The sequence below is a fragment of the Clarias gariepinus genome, chromosome 22, assembly GCF_024256425.1.
Source record: "Clarias gariepinus isolate MV-2021 ecotype Netherlands chromosome 22, CGAR_prim_01v2, whole genome shotgun sequence".
Lineage (NCBI taxonomy): Eukaryota > Metazoa > Chordata > Actinopteri > Siluriformes > Clariidae > Clarias > Clarias gariepinus.
This window is the reverse complement of record NC_071121.1, coordinates 2,245,628-2,270,311: the sequence shown is the minus strand read 5'-3', so window position 1 is coordinate 2,270,311 and position 24,684 is coordinate 2,245,628. Positions and strand designations below refer to the sequence as shown.

The following is a 24,684-nucleotide window of genomic DNA, read 5'->3' as shown; positions in this document are numbered from 1 at the left end:
GTTCAGCACTGTCCTTCCAGGTTCTGATACTGTGTTGAAGGGTTCTCAACACGGTTCCAGTAACTTCAAATCTCCTGAGTTGTTTAATTTGCTTGATGCAGCCCAATAATTTAACCTTTTCTGTAAAATGACAACTTTATGTTTGGTCTGGCAGTGTATATCAGATGTACTGTAGGCGTATTCAGATTTACTAAAACCTGAAAGGCTCTTATGATGGCATTACATACCAGGAAGGATTCACAATTGTTGAAAACATCTGAAGGTTTATGATGTTTATTCTGTTTTTTATGCATGTGTTACAATTTGGAATTCTTCTTCCCCACATGCACCACCACCACCCCTTCCCCTAAAGAAATCTCAAGTTTCTTTCTCTCGCTCTCTCTATTCCCCTCCTCACGACTTCACCTCCTCCTTCAATGCCTCCCACTCTTATTTCTGCCCACCTCCGCCTCTTTCTCTCCTCTCCTTCGCCCTGTCCATCCATCCATCCCTCCCCCCTTTGGGCTGGAGGCTCCGGTTTATCTGGAATCAGCAGCAAAAGGCACTCAGGATCGCTGCGTCCGTGTGGAGAAAGCGTGTTAATAGGAACTGGTGGATCCACTCGTCTTCTTCCAGCTGAGGGAACGGACGAGACGCCATGGCCATGTTCTCAGCTCTGGGGTTTCTTTTGCTCTGCCAGCTTTTGGTATCATCCCTCGCTCAGGTGTGTATGGAGATTTTTGACAGATGCCTGCAGGTCTGTGATGATCAGAGCAAATGATGGAGGTCTGGTCATAGCTGTATTGGTTTAACAAAATGTTGGTTGAGTTAGAGGTTCAGTTCTGGTTCATGTTCTCACTGACCTTGTTATAAATTCAATAATAATGTGTGAGAGCAATTTATGGATACAATCGTGCAGCAAGAGATGATCTATAGATGCTAGAGGCGTCTCAGTATCCCACTGTTCTCAGTATCTCACACAGCTGAATACAACTCTATATACGTGATGTTTAAAGTAAGCAGTGAGTCTATTGCATATTGAAGTTTAAAATTAATAAAATGTAGAATCTTAGTCACTATGTATAGCATAAAAGGTTCTAGCCCTCACCTTTCATGAATCCTCTGTAATCTTTGATTTGTTTCCTGTCTTTCTGGTCATTACACTTTAGTTAATCTATTCCTGATGATTATATGCGTTATAGCTAAGCTGTTGTGTTTCATACAGGGATATCCTCATTAAATTGTTGATAACTTGATTGTAAATGTTGGAGCAAACTTAACGCTCACTAATGGTTTAAATTAAGTTTCGAGAGCTATAGGGACGGGTCACCTCTCTCTATCCTACACAGAGCTGTGTGTTCTTACTAATGATGGTTATATGTCAATGTTTTGTTTTAACGTATGCTTAATTGATTTATACTAGACTGAAATGTTTAAAGAGTTTGAGTAGTGTGTGTGTGTGTGTGTGTGTGTGTGCACGCCTGTACAATATTGACCTACTGGCTTTGTTTACGAAGGACCCAGTAATTTCACGTTACTGTGAACTTTGTGAAGTCTGCCCGAGGAATGCAGAGCTCGGAGGTTAGCGTCCTCCTGCTCACAACGACAGCTTTGTTCCAAACGTAGCTCCTGAAATACCTGAGTGAGGAGCGCTGACCTCCCGCCGCTCGCAATGAATACAGGCTTGTTATTTCATGCAGAGTCTTGATTTGCAGTTACATGAAAAAAATTCGGATAAAATATCATTTAGTTTAAAAAATGATGTGTGTGGAAGTGGAGATAGATGTGACTGGGTCTTTATATAATACATGTAGATATACATATATATAAAAATAGTTTATGAACTTAAGTATTTTTGTGTGTGCGTGTGCGTGTGTGTGTGTGTTTCAGTCACCTAGATCTCGTGGGCCACCTGGACCTCCAGGACCTCCAGGAAAGCCAGGGAATGATGGCATTGATGTGAGTGATACTGTAAATACTGATGAAGCATACAGATTCTGGAAAAAAATTATTTATTTATATATATATATATGGACATGTTATTATATAATTTTGTACAACAGACAAAAAACACTCTAAAGACACTTTCAGGTTTTGACAAGAAGTTCAAAAACTGCTTAAAATTCATATAGTAAAACTAATTTTATATAAAGAAAAAAATAATAAATAAATAATATATAGTATGTATATACATAGATAGATAGATAAAAACTTGGTTTTGCCCAGATTTATTAGTTTTTTTATACATTCGAATTTATACATTCCATATATATTTTTAAATGTTCTCTTATTTTAATCTGCGACCTTAGATTACACAAATCTGATGTGCCTAGCCTAGTATAATAAAGCAATAACCTTTTTATATAATATAATTATCTCCCCCTCATTACTAAGGAGTGAGGCAACATGCGAGTAAAAACTAAATCTGAACTAAATTGTGTTGTTAGCAGTGAATCCTGTAGCTTCGTTATGACTGGATTATTCATGTTTCAATCCACGGTTTATTACAAATCAAAGCTCCACCCTTCAAACCCGGAGCGCTACAACTTATCCATTCCAGCGTCACTGATGGGTGGAGCTACTGAGTGACGCGCCTCATGTCTTATGTTTCTCGCTTAACACTTTACTTTTGGAATGATATTTGCAAAGATAAATCGTGAAAGGGTTAGATTATTTAGGAGATTAGAGATATCATACGATGTAGCATTAAGGTTTGCACATACTTAAATACTGTATGCTGCATATTTTTAAAAACAAAACAGACTACTTTTCTAAAGAGCTAATGTAAGATGTAATGGTTTACTGGAATAAATCAAAATCAGTTTGTAACCTAAGCATCAGGTGACTTCACTTATGTTAATTATTTACCTTCACTTCACATTTAACTGCTAAATACAGACGTGCAATATGGAGATTTAATCTAAATATTAAATTAACAATTAACAAACCTGGAAGTGTTTTTTAGTCATTTTAAATTCCTAAAATGCAGATTTTATTTTTCCCTACTTTTCATTTCCAAATGTTTTGTTAATGTTGTATATAATAGTGAGACCCATCGTTACGATCTCATCATACCTACTGAGTGCTGTGACGTATACTATCGGAATAAACTCTCTCAATGCCACAACACATTTTTCAGAGATATCATCATCACCTTTTTATTACATTTAAACTCTGATTGGAAGCAGATTAGCTGATGTTTATTGTTTACAGAATATTAAAATAAAAAAATAAAAATCAGCTTTGCAATTTTTAAAAAACTTATAGTTCATAGTTTTATAAATACCTGAATATCATGAAATATTTAATTACTAAGTCTAAACTCCATGATGATATAATATCAGTATCGTGATAAACCATCACAGTATATTTTATAGTGATACCGCTGGTATGATCTGAATTTTTTTCACTTCTTTTTAAATTTAAATTTGATTTTATATTAAAACTGCAAAAAAATCCTCCTTTTTGATAGCAAGTTGTTGTTTCTTTTTTTGCTAGACTAAAATGTTTAATGAGTTTAAGTTGCGTGTGCTACTTAAATACTTTTTTTTGCATAAATATCATTTTGTATATCACATTTCATAGAAACTTCTTTAAGTGTTATGATTTATTTATTTTTTGCCATACTGCTCCCCACTACAGATTAGCACACACCTCCTATTAACCCACAGTCCAGCCTACAGCATGTGCCATTTGTTTGCAAATGAAACATTTAATGTTTAAATGAACAATCACAGAAGTGCGAAGCTGCGGAAACCTCCAGTTAGTTTACTAAGAAAACACGGCCTGTTTCCGAACTAAATGGGAATTAGAGTAGCAGTGTAGTGTGGCAGACTGGAACAGACAGAGAGCTCATTCATACAGCCTAGAAAATCAAACAGGGCCTCCTAATGTTACCTTCTGCCCCCTACACCCTACTCCATCCACTCCTCCACCCTGATCCTTCCTTCCCTGTTTTATTTTACCTCCTGCCTCAGGGTTGTAGCTATATATTGGCCTGTGTGCCTTTCAAATCATTAATCACAGATAGTAATATTATGAAAAATTTTGCTATTTGCAACATAGATGCCAAACACAATGCAGTTTGTCGCTAAAAATCTACTAAAACAAATTAGAGGAAAATCTAAAAGGTTTAGAGAAGCTTCTTTTACGCAATTTGAAAACACCACATCCACCCCATCATGTCCCACCCCTTCACCTTCACCCAGTTAACTGGTGTAAACATGTCTATACTCATTCTACTGAAATGTCAGTTGTGCATTTACATACTGCAGCATGATTGGCTCAAATATTTTATGATGCAGTAACACTTAGTTGTTGCACAACTGAACAAATACCAAGGCATTTAGCAGTATTTATTTAGGTGTTGGGATAAATATCCAGTTTCTCATGTTGTGAAATGCTTCTATGCATTATAAAATACTACAGATAGATTTTCCCCTTACATTTTTTTCTCTTCATATCATTGCGAATTTTCATTCTTGACCAGTGAGTACATTTGAACATATCTGAAAGACTTTAATTAAAAAAAAAAAAAAAAAAAACAATGTTCAGGAATAATTATAAAAGGAAGGAAGGAATTGTAATAATAATCAACACTACTTAACAAATGGGCATGGTGTGATGAAATATTATGTCATACTCCATGCTGTTGGGTTTTATTTCCAGATGTTTCCAGATAAAACATGACTCTTAGGATCCTAATTTTATATCTTAATGAACATCATAGGCTTTTTTATGTAAAACATTTTAGATATAAAATATGCATATTAATAGAGATATTTAGACAATGTTATTTTGTTTAAGTCAGAATCTTTGTATAAAAGGCATCTAAAATATCTAGAAATGTAGTGAAAATGTAGTGAAAATGTAGTGAAATGTAAGAATTTTACTACATTTCGTACTGTGTATGACTGTGTATGTGACAAATAAAATTTGAATTTGAAACTTCTCAGTTTCACTATGGTGTCGATGATTTATAGGTTTTCTAAATCACAGAATCTCTATACATATTCATGGTCTCGTTACATTACATTACATTACATTACATTAAATAAGATTCATCTTTGTCGTCATTGTGCAAAGTACATGTACAAAGTTAATAAATTGCACTTATTAATGTTCCCAAGATATACTGTACACAAAAAAATTATAGTATAGAAGTTACTTTCGCAATCACAGATGTGAAAGTAATAAATGATCTAAATTTTTATCTAAAAAAAACTCCCATTGAGAGGAATTGTGGGAAAACCTGCGATCACATTCATTCCTTGTGTAAGAAGGAATTTCTGTGACCGTATAAAACAACATATAGAATGTCGGATCTGATCTTCAGAGGCATCTTAAAAAGAAAAAAATACAAATGAAGATGAACTAATCGCTCAAGTTTTTTCTTCCTCTGTAGGGAAAGCGAGGACCAGCCGGACTTCCTGGAAAGATTGTGAGTGTTACTAACACTAACTATACAACTACAAACACACACCGATACCGAGTGTGTTTAAATGCATTCAGAATTAGTTACATCATGACACCTTGACAAGCTTTGGATCCAACAAGCACACAACACACGATTCTAGTCACTAAAACAAGCACATTTTAAAATAACAATTATAATGTACAACAACTGTTTAAAAGTTGTGGAATTTGGTTTTGTATGAACCCTTATTGACACTAAACCTATATGTTCTGTTCAAGTTCATAACAATACAAAAAAAAATTATATTTTATATAACAATCATATAAATATTATAATTCTGTTAGATTATAATATAAAATCAGAATTTTGGGCTTAGAAAATGTCAATAATATAATTCTTAGATTAGTCATTTGGTTATAAATATCAGGGTAATAACGGAATTTAGTCTTTTACATTTACATTTACATTTAGGCATTTGGCAGACGCTCCTATCCAGAGCGACTTACAAAAAGTGCTTTAATGTTTACATCATTGGATACATACTTACACTGGGTTAACTAGGTTAATAACTAAGTGCCATTAGTCCAACGCAACTGGAAAGAGTTGTTTTTTTTTTGGGGGGGGGATGGGGCTTTTTAATACATGGGATTTAATCTTAGATATGTTTTTTTTAAAGGTACAGTAAACATAAAGTTGTTTAACAATTAATATTTACACTAAAATTGAAACAGGTAATTTCTAATGTCCTGATTTCTTCTGCACTGTCTCTTGTCTATAGGGACCTAAAGGTAAAGCTGGATTTCCAGGAAAAGCAGGAAAACCTGGAATGCCTGGACTTCCTGGAATAGATGTAAGAAAATCAGATCACATTGTAAAATTCCTTATGCCCTTAATATTATAGCACAATATTATCTGATGTAATGACATTTTTGTCAGTGTGTTAATCATACATTATACATTACATGGATGGATGGATGGATGGATATCCTGCCTGAACAGAAATGTTTATGAAAAATGTGTATTGTAAAAAAAAAAACTTCAAATTTACTTTGCTTCTACAAATAATTTTAATGTAATTAAATAAATATTTAATTGTTTTAACTTCCAGCTGTTAAAATTACTTTACATTTATTGTGATTCTTTAAGGTAAAATATGAGCCAATTACATCCAAATACATTTAAACATAACATTATTTAGATTTTGTTTGTGTATATTTTGTTTATAATTCTTGTACCTACAGTATATAATGAGAAACATACAAAAATTTACATTTGCTGCCAAGAAGCAGTTAGGGAAAAAGAGTCAAATTAATCTTACTTGCATTTACATTTAAAACTGTTTGTTTTAATATAATATTCCAAATTGTTAGATTTACGAGTTTTATTTAAACACTGTACTTATCATCTGTGCTATAGCTGTTTCATCACACACCAAATCTTTTTATCTTATAATAAGTACACTTATTATCAAAATTACTTTTTTCTTTTCAAAAAACATTTCTTAGACCCATTTCTTTACTTAAAAATTTTCTTACTCTATTCTAGAGTACTTAACTTTAACACATTTCCTACGAGTCAACCAAAAACACATACAAGGGATTCAAAAACTTATGACTTAGAGATACAGTATAAAGGTATTAGTCAGAAATTAGAAGACATGTTTACTTTTCTACACCTGTACAACACTTCAGTGAAATTTTTGTTTTATGCCTACTTGCTCACAAAATATGATGCTTACATTTTAAACTGTTCTGTGGTCAGAGGTAAATGATTGAGTAAATGATGCTTTGTTGTTTTATTAAAGGGTTTGCCAGGTCCTGATGGGCCTCAGGGGAAGGACGGACCTCCGGGAGCAAGGGTAAGTACCAACTCAGTACTGCATTTTGTGTTGCTTAAAGACAAACTTTGCATCATAACATAAAGACTCAGCTACAATTACAGCCTGATAAAAAAAAAGCTTTTCAGACCTAACATTGTGAAGATGTAAACAACAGCGCGTGTCAAGATCTGGGATTTGTTACAGGGTCAATCGGTTGGTTCTTGTCGTCAATGTGTTGGATGCAGGACCTCGAGGGGTCGCCGGTTCTTCAAATTCCCCACATCTAGTTCCAAATTAGCATCTTTTAAATAACCTGGAATGAGATTCGTTCTGTAGTGGATACAATTCACAGCTTACAGTTGGGACGTGCTACTAACATTTTGGTTGCCAGATACTACAGGGCGTCATCAGAGGTCTTGGAGGGTCCACGACTTAGTGGGTTTTGGCAGCACAGGGGAGACCTACAACTTACTAGACAGATGGTTCCAAAGTTTTAGCTCATCAGTGGAAATCAGTCACAGTAGTTTTTGACTGGTTACTCTGCAAATATTTCCCTTAAAGTACCTGAATTGGTTTTAAAAAAGATACAAATTTAATAATAGGTGATTAGCCAAAATGTATGTGATTACATTTTTGCACTTTAAATAGGAAGTTAAAGTAGGTAAGCAGTTACAAAAGTTCTTCAGTGATGATATATGAACATGTGACTTTTGTAGTTCGAGGTACAGTCTGAATTCTGTCCTTTTTATAACTATACTAGCGACTATTAATATAATAAGAACTGATAAAATAACACGAAAGTACTCCCAAGTGCTTCAGAAATAATCTTAGGGTCTTGCTATTAAATATGCAAATCAGAACTTTACAAATGATCTAACAAATAAAGTATTGCAAGTGAATTTCTGTAACCATTAACACACACCTGTTGGTGATTAAATAGAAATTTAGATCCTTTGAACGAGAAGTGTTCCACGAGTGCTGATAATAGACAGCAACAGCATTTAACAGTAGTGTTGTCCAGTGGTTAATGACACTAACTGTGGGTCGGTGAGAGTAGGTCTGTACGGTCCGCAGTACTGAGGAGAGAGCACCTGCCTGACAAAACCCACATTCACAACCAGTCACAGAAACACACATCTGATAATGTTATGTCATATACGGTGCCTTGCAAATGTATTCATACCACTTGAAAATTTCCACATTTTGTTACGTTACTTCCACAAATGTAGATGTATTTAATTGGGATTTCATGTGAAAGGAAAGGTGTACAGGACAGTGGTGAGACCAGCGATGCTCTACGGCTTAGAGACAGTAAAGGCACTGAAGAAAAGACAGGAGGCAGAGTTGGAGGTAACAGAGCTGAAGATGTTGAGGTTCTCCTTGGGAGTGACGAGGATGGATAGGATCAAGAATGAGTTCATCAGAGGGACAACCCATGTTAGATGTTCTGGAGATAAAGTCAGAGAGGCCAGATTGAGGTGGTTTGGACATGTTCAGAGGAGAGATGGTGAATATATCAGTAGAAGGATGCTGAGGTTGGAACTGCCAGGCAGGAGGTCTAGAGGAAGACCAAAGAGAAGATTTATGGATGCAGTGAGAGAGGACATGAAGTTAGTTGGTGTGAGAGAAGAGGATGCAGAGGATAGGGTTAGATGGAGGCAGATGATTCGCTGTGGCGACCCCTGAAAGGGAACAGCCGGAAGACAAAGAAGAAGAAGAAGATGTGACAGACCAACACAAAATGACAAAATGTGGAAAAGTTCGAGGGGTATGAATACTTTTACATTTCCTCTAAGCCTTAAATTCACTTCTAAGCTGAGCCAGAAGGCTAACAACCGTCTAACACAAGGCTGAATCCCAAATCCCTCTCTAATTCCTGATCAAGGGCAGTACTTGTGTGGAACAAGGGATTGTACAAGGGCTTTCCATTTAACGCTAATTGAGATTCAACCCAGAACCCCCCAAAATTAGCTGATATTTCAAGTTGAATAAGTGGAAATATAAAGTAAATCTTGTAAGTTTCCCAACCCTGTCCACCACCTTCATTTTCAGCTCCGCCAGTCACGATTAAGTATATCCCCCCCAGACAGGAAAGAATATGTGTTGGCAGAGGAATTGTGCTGTTGTGCTGAATATCAGCATGGCTGTGATATCTTTAGTACTCAGGCGGCATCATCAGGCCTACGATTGCATTACAACCGTACTGATATTTAATACAACAGCACGACCTTGTGTATGATACTGCTTAATTAATTATTATATTAGTAAACATAATAAAGCTGTCACTCTATGGGTTAGGGTTAGAACCCTAGGTATTGAAATTTACAGATAAAACTATCATGTAAATGTCCAAATGTTGAGTTGGTACAATATACAGTAGACTGTAATGCTGCTTCTTATGTTGCAAGAACATTTCTCCCTGTCCAATTTCTCGAAGATGAGGCATCGTTTAACTTTCTGTAAAGCTAGCACAGTGGATCCTGAGGTCACAGTGTGTGTGTGTGCGTGTGTGTGTGTGTGTGTGAGGTCAGACCTGAGATTGGTCCCCATCACTTATAGATCATTTTTAATGAGCAGTCATCTGACGTTTTTAGACGAATCCCTCTGGACCTCTGCACTTTTAGTCCAGCCTGGAATGTGGAGCTTAAGAAAGCTTAAGACGGCTTTAATGAAGATGAAAAAAACAGTATTGACCTGTGAGGAAGAGAGAGATCGAGCAAGGTTATGCTGATGTAGAAGTGGAGAGAGGTGTGCGTATTTTTAGGGTTACATTTTTATATATACATATATATATTGTTTCCGGATAATACAGTGAATCAGAAGATAAATAGGTGAGTGAGGTTTATTTAGTCAAGCTTTTCAAATGTCTGCATATTTATATTTATTTTTATAAAGCATCAAACGCACTGTAGATACTGATTTTCTTTTCTTTTTTAATAACGTGTTAGGTTTCATTAAAAGGCTGTCAGGTCACGCTACCTGACGTCCTGACATTACTAATTTAAACACAAACAAACAAACAAAAAATTTGAATATCTATTTGAAAATTTTCCGCAGTCAAGATTTAATCAAGATCAGGAGATGACATCATGTTAGCATGGCTGCTCACATTATAAACAGCAGCATGTAGCTACCTTAATGAGGTTATAGCCATATGTGCTTTATGTTAATCAACAGTGAATTTATTGAGGAAAATCTGTAACATGAGTTTAATAGGAACATTCTCAATGTTAAAGGTCATTCAAAACACAAATGTTAGCTTGTTGTTAGCTAAAGATAAACTTCAGTGTAGACACAGAGAATACACACTACACAGATCATAGCTTAACGTGTGTGTGTGTGTGTGTGTGTTCGTGCTAGCATTAGAAAGTATGCATTAAAGATTCTGAAAAATATCCTATTTTATATTTTTCTAATTAGTTTTTCCTTTTAAAATTAAAAAATTGCTTGGAAAACCAAACATAATCTTTTCAATAAAGAAAAAATCTTTATTATTTGTCATTTAATTTAAACGACACTAGGAATCTTAATCCAACATTCTTATAAAATGGGAAATTACATAATATGTTAAAGTTTAAATAAGGTTATTTTGTTTTCAACACAAGTTCCAAGTGATGCCATAATTCCACCTTTAAACCTAGAGGGGCCCGATCTAGGGGACATGCAGACAAAGGGTCAGATTCAATCCATTGGCATAGTACTAGCACTTCCCTGCCAAGTAAGGAGCTGTCTGGAGTGAACTTGCTCAGTTCAAAGAGGAAGAAGTATGGAAGAATTGAACAAAGGTCCATCACATTGACATTAAGTTGATAACCCAATTAACCGTAAACGCCTGGCGGCAATAAAATATTTGAACGGTGAAAACCTTTTAAAGAAGGCCGTATGTCCGTGAATGACGATCTGAGCCGAGGTGTCTCAGAGCTCACTGCAGTCGTTTCCGCTAACATTCAGTAAGTGAGACACCTGATCCTTAAAAATCACCATCACCAACTTATGGAAGAAGCACATCTGTCTGTGTGAAATGCACACATACTCATCCAGCTACACCATTCGCACATTACAGGACCTCGGCTGGGAGTTATCGCCCTGACCTCGCTCCAAACCATTTTCACATGTTTGGGTAGACATTAAAGGGGTTCCTGGGAGGCCGGCATTTCAGACGTGAAGCAGGCAGTCTGATTATGACTCCGGCGTATTGAGAAATCTTTCTACCTTGATGGTGTCCAAGCACTAGTAAAACAATGGGATAAGTGCATTAGTGTAGCAGGGGATTATATCGAGAAATAAAGGGAGTTTTAAAACTGTGTTCTCTAATTCTGACCTTTTAAAAGTACTGGTTTGCCTTGATCAGCCCTCGTACTTATTTCAGAAGTGTGAATATTCACAGTAGCCACAACAGCTGTATTGGATAAGCAGTATAGAGAATTATTAAATTTTCTTTGGTCATGCCACTTCCAATGAAAAACCTGAAAAGCAAATTACAATCTCCAAACTCTGTCTATGTCTCTGCCTAATTGATGAAAAAGGAATCATTTTACTACATTTTAAATACATTGGTGCCTTTAACCAAGCTGTAGTCTTCTAACCAAAGGGGTAACCTTCAGTTCTAAAAAAAAAAATGAGTCTGACACAGAATGCTAAAATGTGCAGTTCCTCAAATGTACACTGGGGGCTGGCTCCAAAAGTGAATCAGACCCCATAGAGCCACCAGATAGAACTGAAGCTTTAGAGTTGGCAACCTGGTACACACAACAACAAAAAAAATTCTGGTCTTCATACCTAGATTTTCCATTTATGTCAACTCTTCGGGGTGAATATTTATGCAGCTCATAAAGGTAAAATTATGTTAAGCCATAAAATGGTGCATAATTAGGGGCGTGGCCGATTTGAGTGGCAGCTGCAATGCAGGTTTCAAACCATTAGCTGAATGTGTGTGGTTTAACCACAAGGAATGTTGGAGTTAACACGGGATGGCATGTAGAGTATGGATGACGGAGTCGAATCAAATGCAAAGTAACCTTAGAATATAAATTAATGCTAATCGTTTTAGCATTTTATCTAAGCTAGCTCGTAACTATGGTAAATAGATGTGTTACAACCATCAGCTAGGCTCTCTTCATTCCATCCATTTGCCCAATCGGAGCTTCAAAACTGCTCTTTGGAAAACCTATGGGTGACGTGACAGAGGGTTTGTCCAGGTCTTTTCTTATACAGTCTATTAGTCTAAAGTTTTATTTATTCTGGATGTCATTAGGCCATTTTTTGGGACACTTTATATAGTTATTTAGCAATTTTTGAAATCGAATCAACAAACCACCTCATTTTATACATTGCACATCTTGCATTAAGGAATGTTATATGTGTTTTTGTAGGGTGATCCAGGACCTCCCGGACCATCTGGCCCTCCTGTAAGTCCACCTAGAAACAGTACAAACGTGATTAATGTCTTATTACATGCTTATTTATAATTAAAATAAATAGAATTTTTTTAATTATTATTTTATTATTATTTAACTGTCTGATGTTGATAAGTGTGTGTGTGTGTGTGTGTGTGTGTGTGTCTTAGGGTAGAGGGAGACCTGGAGCTCCTGTAAGTACCGTACATATCCCAGCAGTCACTGATTATCAGTTTGTACTAAGAATGATGTTGTAATAACCAGAGTGTGTAAACTATGTGTGTGTGATTGCAGGGGCTTTCTGGAGCCAATGGATTGCCTGGTGGGGTTGGACCTCAGGGACCCTCAGTGAGTCTTTTAATCTTCTTCAAACATCAACACACAGGACAGACGATGTTATAAAAAGAGGAATTGGAAAAAAAAGACTCTTGGGGTTAGATACCAAACGACAGCGTGTCACATTTAGAACTGTTGAATTGGATGTTTAAAGAAGCGTCCCAAATGGATTCGTGTCTAAAAAATATCATGTCTTCATTTCCTCAGTCAGCTGACATGTTGGTGCTCAGTGTCTAAGACGGATTTGCCGATGTCGTCTCTGATTCTGTTAAACACTCTGTTATCTATTGGCAGTTAAGAAACTTGGCCTTAGACCTGACGGGAGAATTGTGTAAAGGACATGACTGGGATGATAATGTAGCTTTAGCATTGTGTCTATGTTTAATTCTAACACACGTCAACTACATAGATTCAGACCAGCTGTTTGCACAGTGGCAAAATTGAACAGTACGAACTTTTATTAATTATTGCTTCATAGCTCCATTATAGTGTAATATTCTCAGTATGCTGGTGCCTTTCTATCATAGCCAGTATTGACATTTTTTCTGTAATTTGGCTTTTCTGTGGGATTAGACCCAACAGGTTGGCTCTTGGTCCACGCAAGCATGGGTGAGCCTTGGGTCCCCATGATCCTGTCACTGGTTTACTGGGGAGTAACTGATAATCATTGTTAATGAGTTAAATCTATGGCTAAGTGGTGTATAAATAGAATTTGAGGTTATTATTTATTGTAGTAAAAATGAAGAAAAAACTTTATGGACTTCCAGACACTGTGACAGAATTTAGATTCAGCTATTTAATCTGTTAAATCATCTTCGCTTAATTGATTAACATGCATTACTTGCATTCTTAAAGAACTTCATTTATTAATAATTATTAATAAATTACTACTCTTTATGCTGATTTTAATCATCTGCCTCTTTTTAGGGACCAGAAGGTCTTCCAGGACCTCCAGGTCCTGCAGGTGCAGACGGGCCACCTGTAAGTAATCCCTCTGACACCCAAACGCATGCATTTTTCATCTACAGTTTACCCAAAATAATAACCAATACACAAAATGACGATGTTTCTAAATTAGACTGTTAAAGACAACAGAAAATCGAGTAAAGGAAAAATATGCACGAGTTAGACAACACCTTTGATCTTTAACCGTGTGTTTTGTTCAGGTTTATAAAAAAAAAAAAGTGTAATGTGTACTTCCTTGTCTGGTTAGGGACTACCTGGAGCACTCCCTGAGGGAAATGGAGAAGTACTGGTAAGTTCTTCAAATTACACCCGTCATGCTAAATGTGTCGTGCTAAGTTGTGTTGAATTTATTCCTGTAATTGATATGCAATAGTTCAATAGTGTGTAGTTTTAAAATATGCATCTTTAACATAAATAGTAAAAATCTTTCATCTTAAAAGACGACTTTTGTTATCTTCAAACTATAGCTTTTCTTAATATTTAACAACAGATTTGCATTGTCTTGAGTGTAAACAGGCCAAATACTCCAAATGTGACTTTTAATTTAAAATGATCAATTTCTCTTAAAAAAAAAAATGTAATTTAAAAGTAATTATCAATTTAAAAATTTGCCTGCTGTACCCCTAAATTCTAAAGTAAACATGTATTAGATCAATAACGTCCTGTTTCTATGGACAAAAAAATGAATCGTGTAAGTAGATGAGTTTACAGACTAGACTAAGCATTTTGTCTAAGTCAGTATCCTAGAAACGTTTTATAATAATAAGCAAGTTTATCATTTACAAACTTCAAAAGCTTTAAATATTACTCCTTTTGCTTTAAATTTGTAAAGCCAGTTTTAAACAATTTATCACACTGATGGACTTTAAACATATCAGTGATTTAAATAACTTATCCATATTTATATTTATATTTAAGTATTAACAATAGAAGTTTATTGTTAGAATTTTTTCCCGAGAAAATATAATTATACATTACCATTTTTCATATTTCAGTGCCCCGCTATTTGTCCACCGGGACCCCCAGGGCCTCCTGGAATGCCTGGTTTCAAGGTAATCTGATCTTTATATGAATACATCTTTAAATTTTACTGAAACACAAATTTTCTAAAACTAACTGAAAATATTTTTATGGTAGCTATTAAGTAACATTTTTTACCTTTACCCTTTAGGGACACACAGGGCACAAAGGAGACAAAGGAGAACTAGGGAAAAATGGTGAGAAGGTAAGACTGGGGTGTGATGGGACTTTTATTAATTATTTTGGATTTTTAAATATTTGGTTAGATGATGGAGTGATTGCAGTATATACTGGATGATATTTTATTTCATTGTATCCTCTGTACTGACAGTGTGTGTAACTATCTCTGCGTTTTCGGTACAGGGTGAGCGAGGCCCACCCGGGCCCCCTGGTACCCCAGGGACTGTTGGTCTACAGGTGAGTGATCCATCTTTTAGATTCTTGTTCAGCGTTAGAGCTTTTTAAGTTTAAGAGCTAACATTTAGTTTTTTATGGCAGTAGTTCATAAAAAAGTAGACCTTGTTTGAAGACATTTCCAAATGTTTGGGCACGAATAACATTATTTTCTTTTTTTTTTTTTTAAGAAGACAGAGCTTGAGAAAAATTGGGGTAAATAAATTTTAGGAACTTTAATATTTTATCCAAAGAGAAAAGCATGTTGAGGAAATATGTATAGGTTATAGTTTTAATTAGTTTTATTTCATCCAAAAAACGAATTATATCATTACCAGCTTTGTGGTGCATCACAGACCCCGAATTGAGGGATATGAAGTTGAAATCACTGAAGGTTTGTGGGTAATTTTTTTGACAGGGGCCCCGAGGTCTGAGAGGACTCCCAGGTCCTGTGGGAGCAGTAGGAGACAGAGTGAGATATTTTACCTCTTTATTATCATTATGACGTTTAATGCACCACAAATACTTTAATAATAATAATCATCATCATCATCATCATCATCATCGTTCACACTCGGCTTGCTGTTATTCCCTCCCGGTCTGCAGGGTTTTCCAGGTTTCCGGGGCAAGGCTGGTATTCTTGGTGTTCAGGGAAAAACAGTGAGTATCTCCATAACCTTGATATCTTTCCTCCAGGATGTTGTGATCTTAAATGCCCTCCAGATCACATTAATTGCCTTTAACATGCACTCAAGGGACGAGTCTCAACAATAAAAGAGCTCTATGTCTCTCATTTGATAATTCCAGGGTGACGCCGGAGAGAAAGGACCCGTGGGCTTTAAAGGACCTAAAGGAGAAATCGTGAGTGTGCATATGTTTCAGTTGACTGCGATAAATAAATCCTATTTATGTAGAAATGCAGTGTTGAGGGTTTTCAGTTAATGTTATATATAATGACATTACCAAAAAATATTTATAGGTGCTATTTACAAGTCCTATGTATACTCAACAACATGTGAAATGACTAATTATTAAGTATAAAAGCTGTTCATTTTTAGAAGTAGACTCCAATCATTATAATGGATTAACAGCTGTAGTTTGTCACTACATGGTTTTAGAGCAGTACTATTAGTACTTTATCAACTATTCTGACAAACTTCAGATGACCTCAAAGAAAAAAAACCTGACTGGTGTTAAATCTGGCTCTATTTAATTTTATAATGTTATAAAGCCATGGAGTGAAACAGAAAGAAACATATTCAATTTCATATAAGGAACATTCTAATGGATCCAGACTTTTGGGCCACCATGTGCACTTAAATCAATAATGTAACTAATTTTGCAGAAGCCTTCATTTTTTGTTATAGTTGGTTGATAATTTATTTTTTTTAAGTTTGTTGCTGTTGATAAAAGCTAAAGCAGCAGGGAATCCTTGTGTTTTTACACTTTTAGACCCATGCAATGGTGCAACAATTTGACATTTGAATTACGATATAATCACAATTAAACAAACTTTAACAAAGCAGCACTTTAGCGAATAGCCTTCTGACACGGCATGTACGTCTTTCAGGTCCTATCTTACCATTTAAGTTTCCACATTAGATTACATTTACATTACATTTAGTCATTTGGCAGACACTCTTATCCAGAGCGACTTACATTTTTATCTCATTACACATCTGAGCAGTTGAGGGTTAAGGGCCGCGCTCAAGGGCCCAACAGTGGCAACTTGGTGGTTGTGGGGTTTGAACCTGGGATCTTCCGAACCGTAGTCCAACGCCTTAACCACCGAGCTACCCCTGAACCTAGACTAGTTCCCATTTAAAGAATGAAGTGCAAAAATGTGGGGTAAAAAAAAACCCTCTATAACCAATAGCTTCACCTTATCCTGTTTTATTTACCCTCTCATTAAGTGCAGCATAATTAATCACATAAAAACATTGAAATTGCAAAAAAGACCTGTGCAATTAATTAATCACAAAATACCGAAACATCGTCTCAGCACAGATAAATACATTTAAATACAAAACGAACCATTTAATAGTTAAATATCACAGTTTAAATTCAATAGTGCGACTTTATTTCTATTAAACATTTCTTAAGACATTGCCTATAACACAAATGCTTAGTAGCAGAGTGTTGGTATCTCTACAGTCAGGTTAAGTTGCTGATCCACTAACGAAGCACATATAGTAAATTATCCACTTTGGCTACTGCTGTTTCTTTCTGAGTCTAAACCTACAATTGTATGTAATAAATATATCTGTATACATCTGATTAAAGTGCTTACTTGATTGCTTGTGCTATGGTTAGCACGTTTGTTTAGATTTAGCAGAAATGTGAAGACTATATGAACCTCTACATGATGCTCGACGATTTAAAAAGGAAATGTGTCAACTTAAAGAGTCGCATCACCATTCTTAATTTACATTTTTATTTCTTTTTGTATGAATAACCCTGATATAATGACCATAATGACGCCTACTATACTGGTCTTTATATCATTACAACAGACTGTAATCTCCTCTTTACAGGGAAAAATAGGTCCTAAAGGGCTGCCTGGACCTCCAGGCCCTAAAGGAGAACCTGTAAGTGATTACCTTTTTATATATTATAACAGATTGATTATAATTGAGTGTGATTTAACACACACACACACACACACACACACATGTCTCTTTCTCTCTCTTTTTTAGGGCATGCAAGGCAGAGATGGCAAAGATGGCACTCAGGGATTAGATGGTGAAAAAGTAAGCCTCGTTTTTGAAATTCCACAAAGTAAAGAAGGCATTTTTGCTGTTAAATTTAGGTATCATACCATAAACAACTTTTGCTAACTTTTCATCAGGGAGACGCCGGCCGGCCTGGAGTTTCTGGAGAGAAAGGGCCTAACGGTTTACCTGTAAGTGTTCAGCGTACTGAGCCACGTCAGATGTTTGCATTAAGACTAAAACAAGATCAAATATAAATTACTGATCATTTTACATCTACATTGTACTATTCACAGCATTGTGTGAGCAGTGTGTGTAAGTCTGTTTGTGGGTTTGTTTTTAGGGTTTGCAAGGAAAACCTGGAGCAAAAGGTTCCAAAGGAGTTGTTGTAAGTAAAAGTGCTTTTTTGTGGCTATAAAATAAAATTGGGACAGTTTTGGTGTTTTTAATCCAAGTCCACAGGTGGCCTTTCCTAAAACAGATTACAATCGCCAAGATCCACAATCTCTAAGATCGTGCTTCAATCAATCAATCAATAAACAGAATTACATCTAACCAGTTTCCAAAAACATATGCACTAAATATAAACAAAGGGAAAGTTTACGAGCATTGATTATGTCCAGAACCGTGTTGTGTTGAAACGCGTGCACACCACTGTGACCTAGATTTCTATGCTTACAGTGAAAAAGTAATAAGAAAATCCATTTTATTTTGCCTATGCTCAAATCTTTCAGATATTTTTAAGATCTAAGGTGTGAAAAGGGAAAAAAGGGCCAATGTCCTGATAATAAAGAACCTTCTGTGCCATAAGAACTGAATGTAAGGCAAGCAGGGATGCAAGAAAGCATAAAAACTTTACAGCTAAATTGTTTCATTAAGGTTTCATGTCCATCTGGATCAACACTTAAAGAAACATACAGTACATACACATACCTACGCAAATACCACTAATAAAAGGATCATCTAATAATTTTGGTATACGCAAGGGGTCTTGGAACTCATCCCTCAGATACAGAACAACTGTGACATTGTACTTTGCATAACATCCTCAGGATGATCACAATACTGAAGTCCACAATTATTTAGTAGCTATCACTCAACAGAGTCGTTATCTACCTGTTTGTTCAATTTAAATCGCAAATCCCGCAAAGAAAGATCTTCCAGTTAATGTAGCTTCCACTGTGACTCTCTGACTGTAGTTTATACAACAGAAAACCTAAGAGAATGTTAAACTCTTTCATCACGCAGGGTGATCAAGGAAAGATGGGAGAAGCAGGACCAGCCGGAGAGCCAGGTATTCCTGTATGTATCTGATTAATATTTGTAGACGAACATCTTAGAAATGATCATGTATAATTATTAAAACTAAAACATCTAAATAAATGTGCTCTTTATTCTAATGACTTTCTGAAGGCAGAAATAAAGCTGCGTGTTTAATTGACACAGTAGGTGTGTTAATACATGCAATAATACAGCAGTTGTGTTTATGTAGTTTTATTTCTTGAAGTTTATACAGTTTCTCAGTTCTTTTATGGTGGTTGGTAGGTATGTTTTTAACATAGAGTTAATTTTAGATTTGGTGAGTTTAACTGTTCATTTTAACATCTTTTGATTATGTAAAAGTTTCTTATATGTGTAGTTGCATTTTCATGTAGTTATTGGGTTGTGTTTCTACTGAGTAGCTTTATCTGCAGATTTACTTGATATTTTTTAATATGTAGTAAAATTAGTTTTATTCATGTTACTATATAATTATATCAGTATGCTTTGTTTAAAGTATAGTCGCCCCTTTCAGTATAGTTATATATAGTTAAGTACACCTACATAGTTGTGTCAATAAGTTTAACAATGTAGCTATGCCTTCGTTGCAGTTATTTTATTAACGTTTAATTAATATTTTCAGTGTAGTTACTGAGCTGATTTTACTTACTGTACTTGAAGTCACTCTGTACATATTTAATATTATATACGTAGTTGTTGAGCGTTATATAGCTCTTGTATATAGCTATTGAGTTTTATATAATTTCGTTCATTTTATGCATTATCATTTTCATTTTTTTATCATGTTATTGCTTTACTATGATGTTACATTTTTATGTAGTTATGCAGACTTAGTAGGTCTTTACATTTTACTGTGGATTTTCCTCTTGCCCCCTCTGACAGGGTGAGATTGGCATCCCAGGAGAAAGAGGTGAAGCCGGACCAAGAGGCATTACTGTAAGTTAAATTAAATGCATAGTTAAATGTATGTATAGATAAGTATTTTAAGGTGCAAGGATGTTTTTTTTTTTTTACAAAATGTCAGCATTTTTCCAACACAGCTACGATCAAGTTTCTACCTACACTAATTACTGCCATGCAACAACGTAAACTCGCACGTTTAGTTGGTCTTTAATTCTGTATAAACTAAAATATTAGTATTTTATTTACATCAATTTGCATCAAACAAACCTAATTAAATAGTTTTACCTACAGATGAATAGGATTGTCTGTATGAAATGTCTACAGTATATCCAAGCAGACGATATGTTTTGGTGGTCATAACCTTATTTTTTCTATGATGGAGCTTCCTGATGTGAGGAAGTTTCTAAAGTAAACAATGAAGGATTAATTGCAGAACAATAATAATCTTTGTGTTCAGTTAAACATACTCCAAGCTAAGAAATGAAGTAGTATCATTTATTATTAATTCACCAAATAAGTATATTTTTCTGTTATAAAACTAAACTAACATTGCATTTGGCATTCTGTAAAAGTCTCTTATCTGCTTCCTGAAAGACAAACCAGAGCATCATCTATATTTAACCCCGCTCTGCTTGTTTGTACGAGGATGCCAAAACATGTTAGAAATCCTGAATCTGAAAACCACAAGGGCAAATTCTTTCTCTCTCGTCTCCTTTGGTATGCTAAATCCTGCTCAGAAATGAGATGAACAGCAGCAGGTGGGAAGAACAGAGCTATTGCTCCAGCAGAGCCTCTGCTTATTTATCTGACTAAAACAATAGATCATGATGGCTCATGAGTGGAAGATCATATGGGTCAGGAGTTGCTAAGCAACAGAAGATTATAATAACTGTAATATCATGAAAAATATCCAGAATGACATTTACAGGCTGGTATGAGTGAACTGTAGAACAAATGATGGGTGTCAAAGAGAGGGCAGGACTGCAAACGGTGAGAATCATGACTGAGCTGTGAGTCAACTTTTACAGGTTCGCTTCAATTCTACTTCAAATATTGTGTTTATTGCGACGGTTATATGAGACGAATAGTTTGGGGGAAATAAGGAAAGGGCCACGTCGTTCAGCGTTCCTCGGGAACTGTCCTCACATTAAGGCTGTAAACACAAGTTTGAATATTACAGCTTGGATTCATTTTTCTCTGTTTTACTTTGATGTCAGTGTTGTATAAGTGGAATGTTTTAATGACGTGTGTATTTGATCTCACTCGACACAGCCACCACCACACAGCATGAGTTTTAAATTTCAGCATGAGAAAGTGCACAGCAGCACACGGTAGCAACCAACAGATGCAAATGGTCCATGACGGCTCTGATTAATTAATACTAATTAGTTACAAATACTGTTTCCCAGTACTGATGTCTATTTGTGCTTTTAAAGCCTCTTTCAAACATTTCTGCACTGTTTATTAGAATACACTGGATTGTCCAACTTTAAACTCTTGATGGTTCATCACTCGTAATCACCCACAATTCACCAGTCAGAAGTTTACATACACCTTTTGCCAAACACATTTATTCTCAGTTTTTCACAATTCCTGACCTTAAATCCACTCACATTCACTGTCTTAGGTCAGTTAGGCACTAGTTTATTTTAAGAATGTTAAATGTCATAATGGCAGCACGGTGGCTCAGCTCCAGGGTCCTGGGTTTGATTCCCGCCTCGGGGTCTGTGTGCATGGAGTTTGCATGTTCCCCTCATGCTTGGTGGGTTTCCTCCGGGTACTTTAGTTTCCTCCCACAGTCCAAAGACATACAGATTATGCTAAGTAGTATTTCAAAATTGCACGTAGTGTGTGAATGTTGACCGCAGGTCCTACCACGGTCGTACAAATGGGAATAAATACGATGGTCACCATTGGCCTCAACGGTCCCTAGTTGGACTACAGAGGTTCCTAGATGGATGGATGGATGGATGGATGGAAATATCATCATAAGAATAAAGAGAAAGATTTATTGTAGCTTTCATTTCTTTCACCACATTCCCAATGAGTCAGAAGTTTACACACATTTAGTTAGTATTTGGTAGCATTGGATTTAAAAAATTTAAATTTGGTTAAATATTTTAAGTCACCTTCCACAAGTTTCTTACAATAATTGGCTGGAATTTTAGGTTCTGGAAATTTGGCTCCTGATTTTAGGCCTTCTATCTTACAAACATTTTGTCAGTTCTGCCCGCAAATTTTCTATTTGATCGAGGTCCGCTCCAATACCTCGACTTTATTGTCCTGAAGTCATTTTGCCATAATTCTAGAATTATGCTTGGGGTGACTGTCCATTTGGAAAATCCATTTGCGACCAAGCTTTAACTTCCTGGCTTATCTCTTGAGATGTTGCTTTAATAGAGCCACATAATCCTCAGTTCTCATGATGGCATCTAGTTTGCAAAGTGCACCAGTCCCTATTGACCCCACGTATGAATGACTTACTGTATGACCCAATAAAGTTGGTGACGATGTCAAATTTCCAAGCATGGTGGAATGCTTTTTTCTATACCGGCTATAATTCCTCCTGAACGAGATAAACCAAAGTCTGACGCTCTCCCTACATTCTCAATAGATGCTGAAATAATAAAAGTTTGGGATCAAATTCTAAGACTTGAAAAACAAGTTTAAGGTACATTAGTTATAGTGTTGGTTACAGGTTCTTATCAGTACACGACTGGTATGAATTCTGAGTTCCTAACCCCATCAGGACTTTTTATTTTATTACTGGTACTCGTTAATCATTGTGCTATAATCATATAGAAAGTTAGACTCTAGAAGATGTATTTTTCTTTTAGGTTTATAGATTATATATGAAAACAGGTCCTGCCGTGAAACTGGTTAATTAAATATTCTATAAACTTTTTTGATTCCTGACTTGTGGTGATTTTTCAGGGAGTCATCGGCCTAATTGGAAACCCAGGACCTCAGGGAATCAAAGGATTCCAGGTTGGTAACAAATCAATATAATACTGTACATCAAAGAATAAGGAAGAATATACACAACTACATTTTAATCAAGCAATCGGTTAACACGCACTGTACAGACCAAGAAGACAAATCTGCAAAGCTGAGCAGACCTTCAGTTTCTGTAATTGTAGCCCAACACAAGTTCTAGAAAGAATGTTGATTGGTAAAAACAGTGTAAAATATTTCTTGACCTTAGAGTCTGCATGCATTCGGGAAATAAACTCAGTGCCGTTATATAATAGTAACACTGCTTTGTGGATAACAGGGAATTAAAGGTGCTGTTGGAGATCCCGGCCTTCCAGGTCCAACCGGACTCCGAGGAGACTTTGGAGAGCGGGTATGTGAAGATCCACAAAAACACTAACACATTTATATTTTATTCTATCCACTGCTGGTTTCTTCTTCAAGTGCTAGAAACACTGGGCACACTAGGAAACTAATCCTCCTCAAACACAATAATCACGTTTAGAAAGAACTAAATATGATTGTTGTTAATGATGAGGATTATTTTTTCCAGTGTGGCCTAGAGTTCTGGGTTTTCTGAATTGTTTGGAGTGTTTTTAGGGCATAACTAACATAAAACTAACAATGAAAATGTATTAATTATTAAAACTCAAACTGACACAGAGTCCTAGACATTAATATATTGTCATTGTTTGACTTTAGCTACACTTACAAGAAGGGGGAGGCGGGGGGGAGGTCTAACCAATCACAGAGGAGACCAAATATTTATAACCAATCTTAACGAAGTGGGTGGGAACTTAGAATAAACTAGTCAAATGATCACCATTGTTCACGACAACCTTGTTTAAAAGTAACTTAGTCTTTTCGACACTGAGATTTAATAATTAATACGTACGGTGCCAAACTGCACTAAAACTCAATAATTTAACCTTCATGCTCTAGAATTGTAACCAAACATGGTTAGAACTGATATATTCCAGAAACAAATTATAACTCTGGGATTTCGTTACCGCACATGGATTTGCTGACGGATTTACAGTTATTTATTCAAAACAGAATAAACAAAGCAATAAACAAAACTGATGAGTTTTTACAAACTAACAAATTTAAAGATATGACTTTGGAATTTGTCTAGCAGTGACTCTTCATATTTCTTCACCCATCTCAAAAAATAAAAAATGCAGTTTTCTTCTTATATGTTTCTTCTTTCACATTTTTTTATTCCAGTGTCCCTTTAGGGGTTCAGTCCTGAGAACGTTCCTGAGTTTAATTAATTGTCTAAAGTCTTTTTATGGCATAACTAACATAAAAAACTAACAAAAAACTTCATAGTCCCTGGTGGATTAAACCCACAAACAGCTTATTATTATTATTATTATTATTATTATTATGCTTGCTTGTCTTGTTTATTTGTTACTTTTTAATAGTTATTAATGACTTCTGTACATTTTGATTGACTTGTGGGAAAAAGTTTTCTATGTTTTAGTATGT

At 35.6% G+C, this 24,684-nt stretch overlaps 1 protein-coding gene across 1 annotated transcript in view; it reads left to right on the top strand.

Annotated features, from left to right (window-relative positions):
* The first annotated feature begins 485 nt into the window (after positions 1-485).
* Positions 486-24,684, top strand: part of col9a3 (collagen, type IX, alpha 3) — a 29,975-nt gene continuing 5,776 nt past the window's right edge. The window contains exons 1-24 of the mRNA XM_053482152.1: positions 486-703; positions 1,870-1,938; positions 5,384-5,419; positions 6,174-6,245; positions 7,200-7,253; positions 12,587-12,622; positions 12,781-12,804; positions 12,905-12,958; positions 13,874-13,927; positions 14,160-14,201; positions 14,908-14,964; positions 15,084-15,137; positions 15,296-15,349; positions 15,744-15,797; positions 15,932-15,985; positions 16,133-16,186; positions 17,860-17,913; positions 18,022-18,075; positions 18,174-18,227; positions 18,380-18,424; positions 19,285-19,338; positions 20,200-20,253; positions 23,155-23,208; positions 23,495-23,566. Of these exons, the coding sequence (XP_053338127.1) occupies positions 638-703; positions 1,870-1,938; positions 5,384-5,419; positions 6,174-6,245; positions 7,200-7,253; positions 12,587-12,622; positions 12,781-12,804; positions 12,905-12,958; positions 13,874-13,927; positions 14,160-14,201; positions 14,908-14,964; positions 15,084-15,137; positions 15,296-15,349; positions 15,744-15,797; positions 15,932-15,985; positions 16,133-16,186; positions 17,860-17,913; positions 18,022-18,075; positions 18,174-18,227; positions 18,380-18,424; positions 19,285-19,338; positions 20,200-20,253; positions 23,155-23,208; positions 23,495-23,566 (1,275 nt within the window). The 5' untranslated portion in view covers positions 486-637. The remainder of the gene's footprint in view (positions 704-1,869; positions 1,939-5,383; positions 5,420-6,173; positions 6,246-7,199; positions 7,254-12,586; positions 12,623-12,780; positions 12,805-12,904; positions 12,959-13,873; positions 13,928-14,159; positions 14,202-14,907; positions 14,965-15,083; positions 15,138-15,295; positions 15,350-15,743; positions 15,798-15,931; positions 15,986-16,132; positions 16,187-17,859; positions 17,914-18,021; positions 18,076-18,173; positions 18,228-18,379; positions 18,425-19,284; positions 19,339-20,199; positions 20,254-23,154; positions 23,209-23,494; positions 23,567-24,684) is intronic.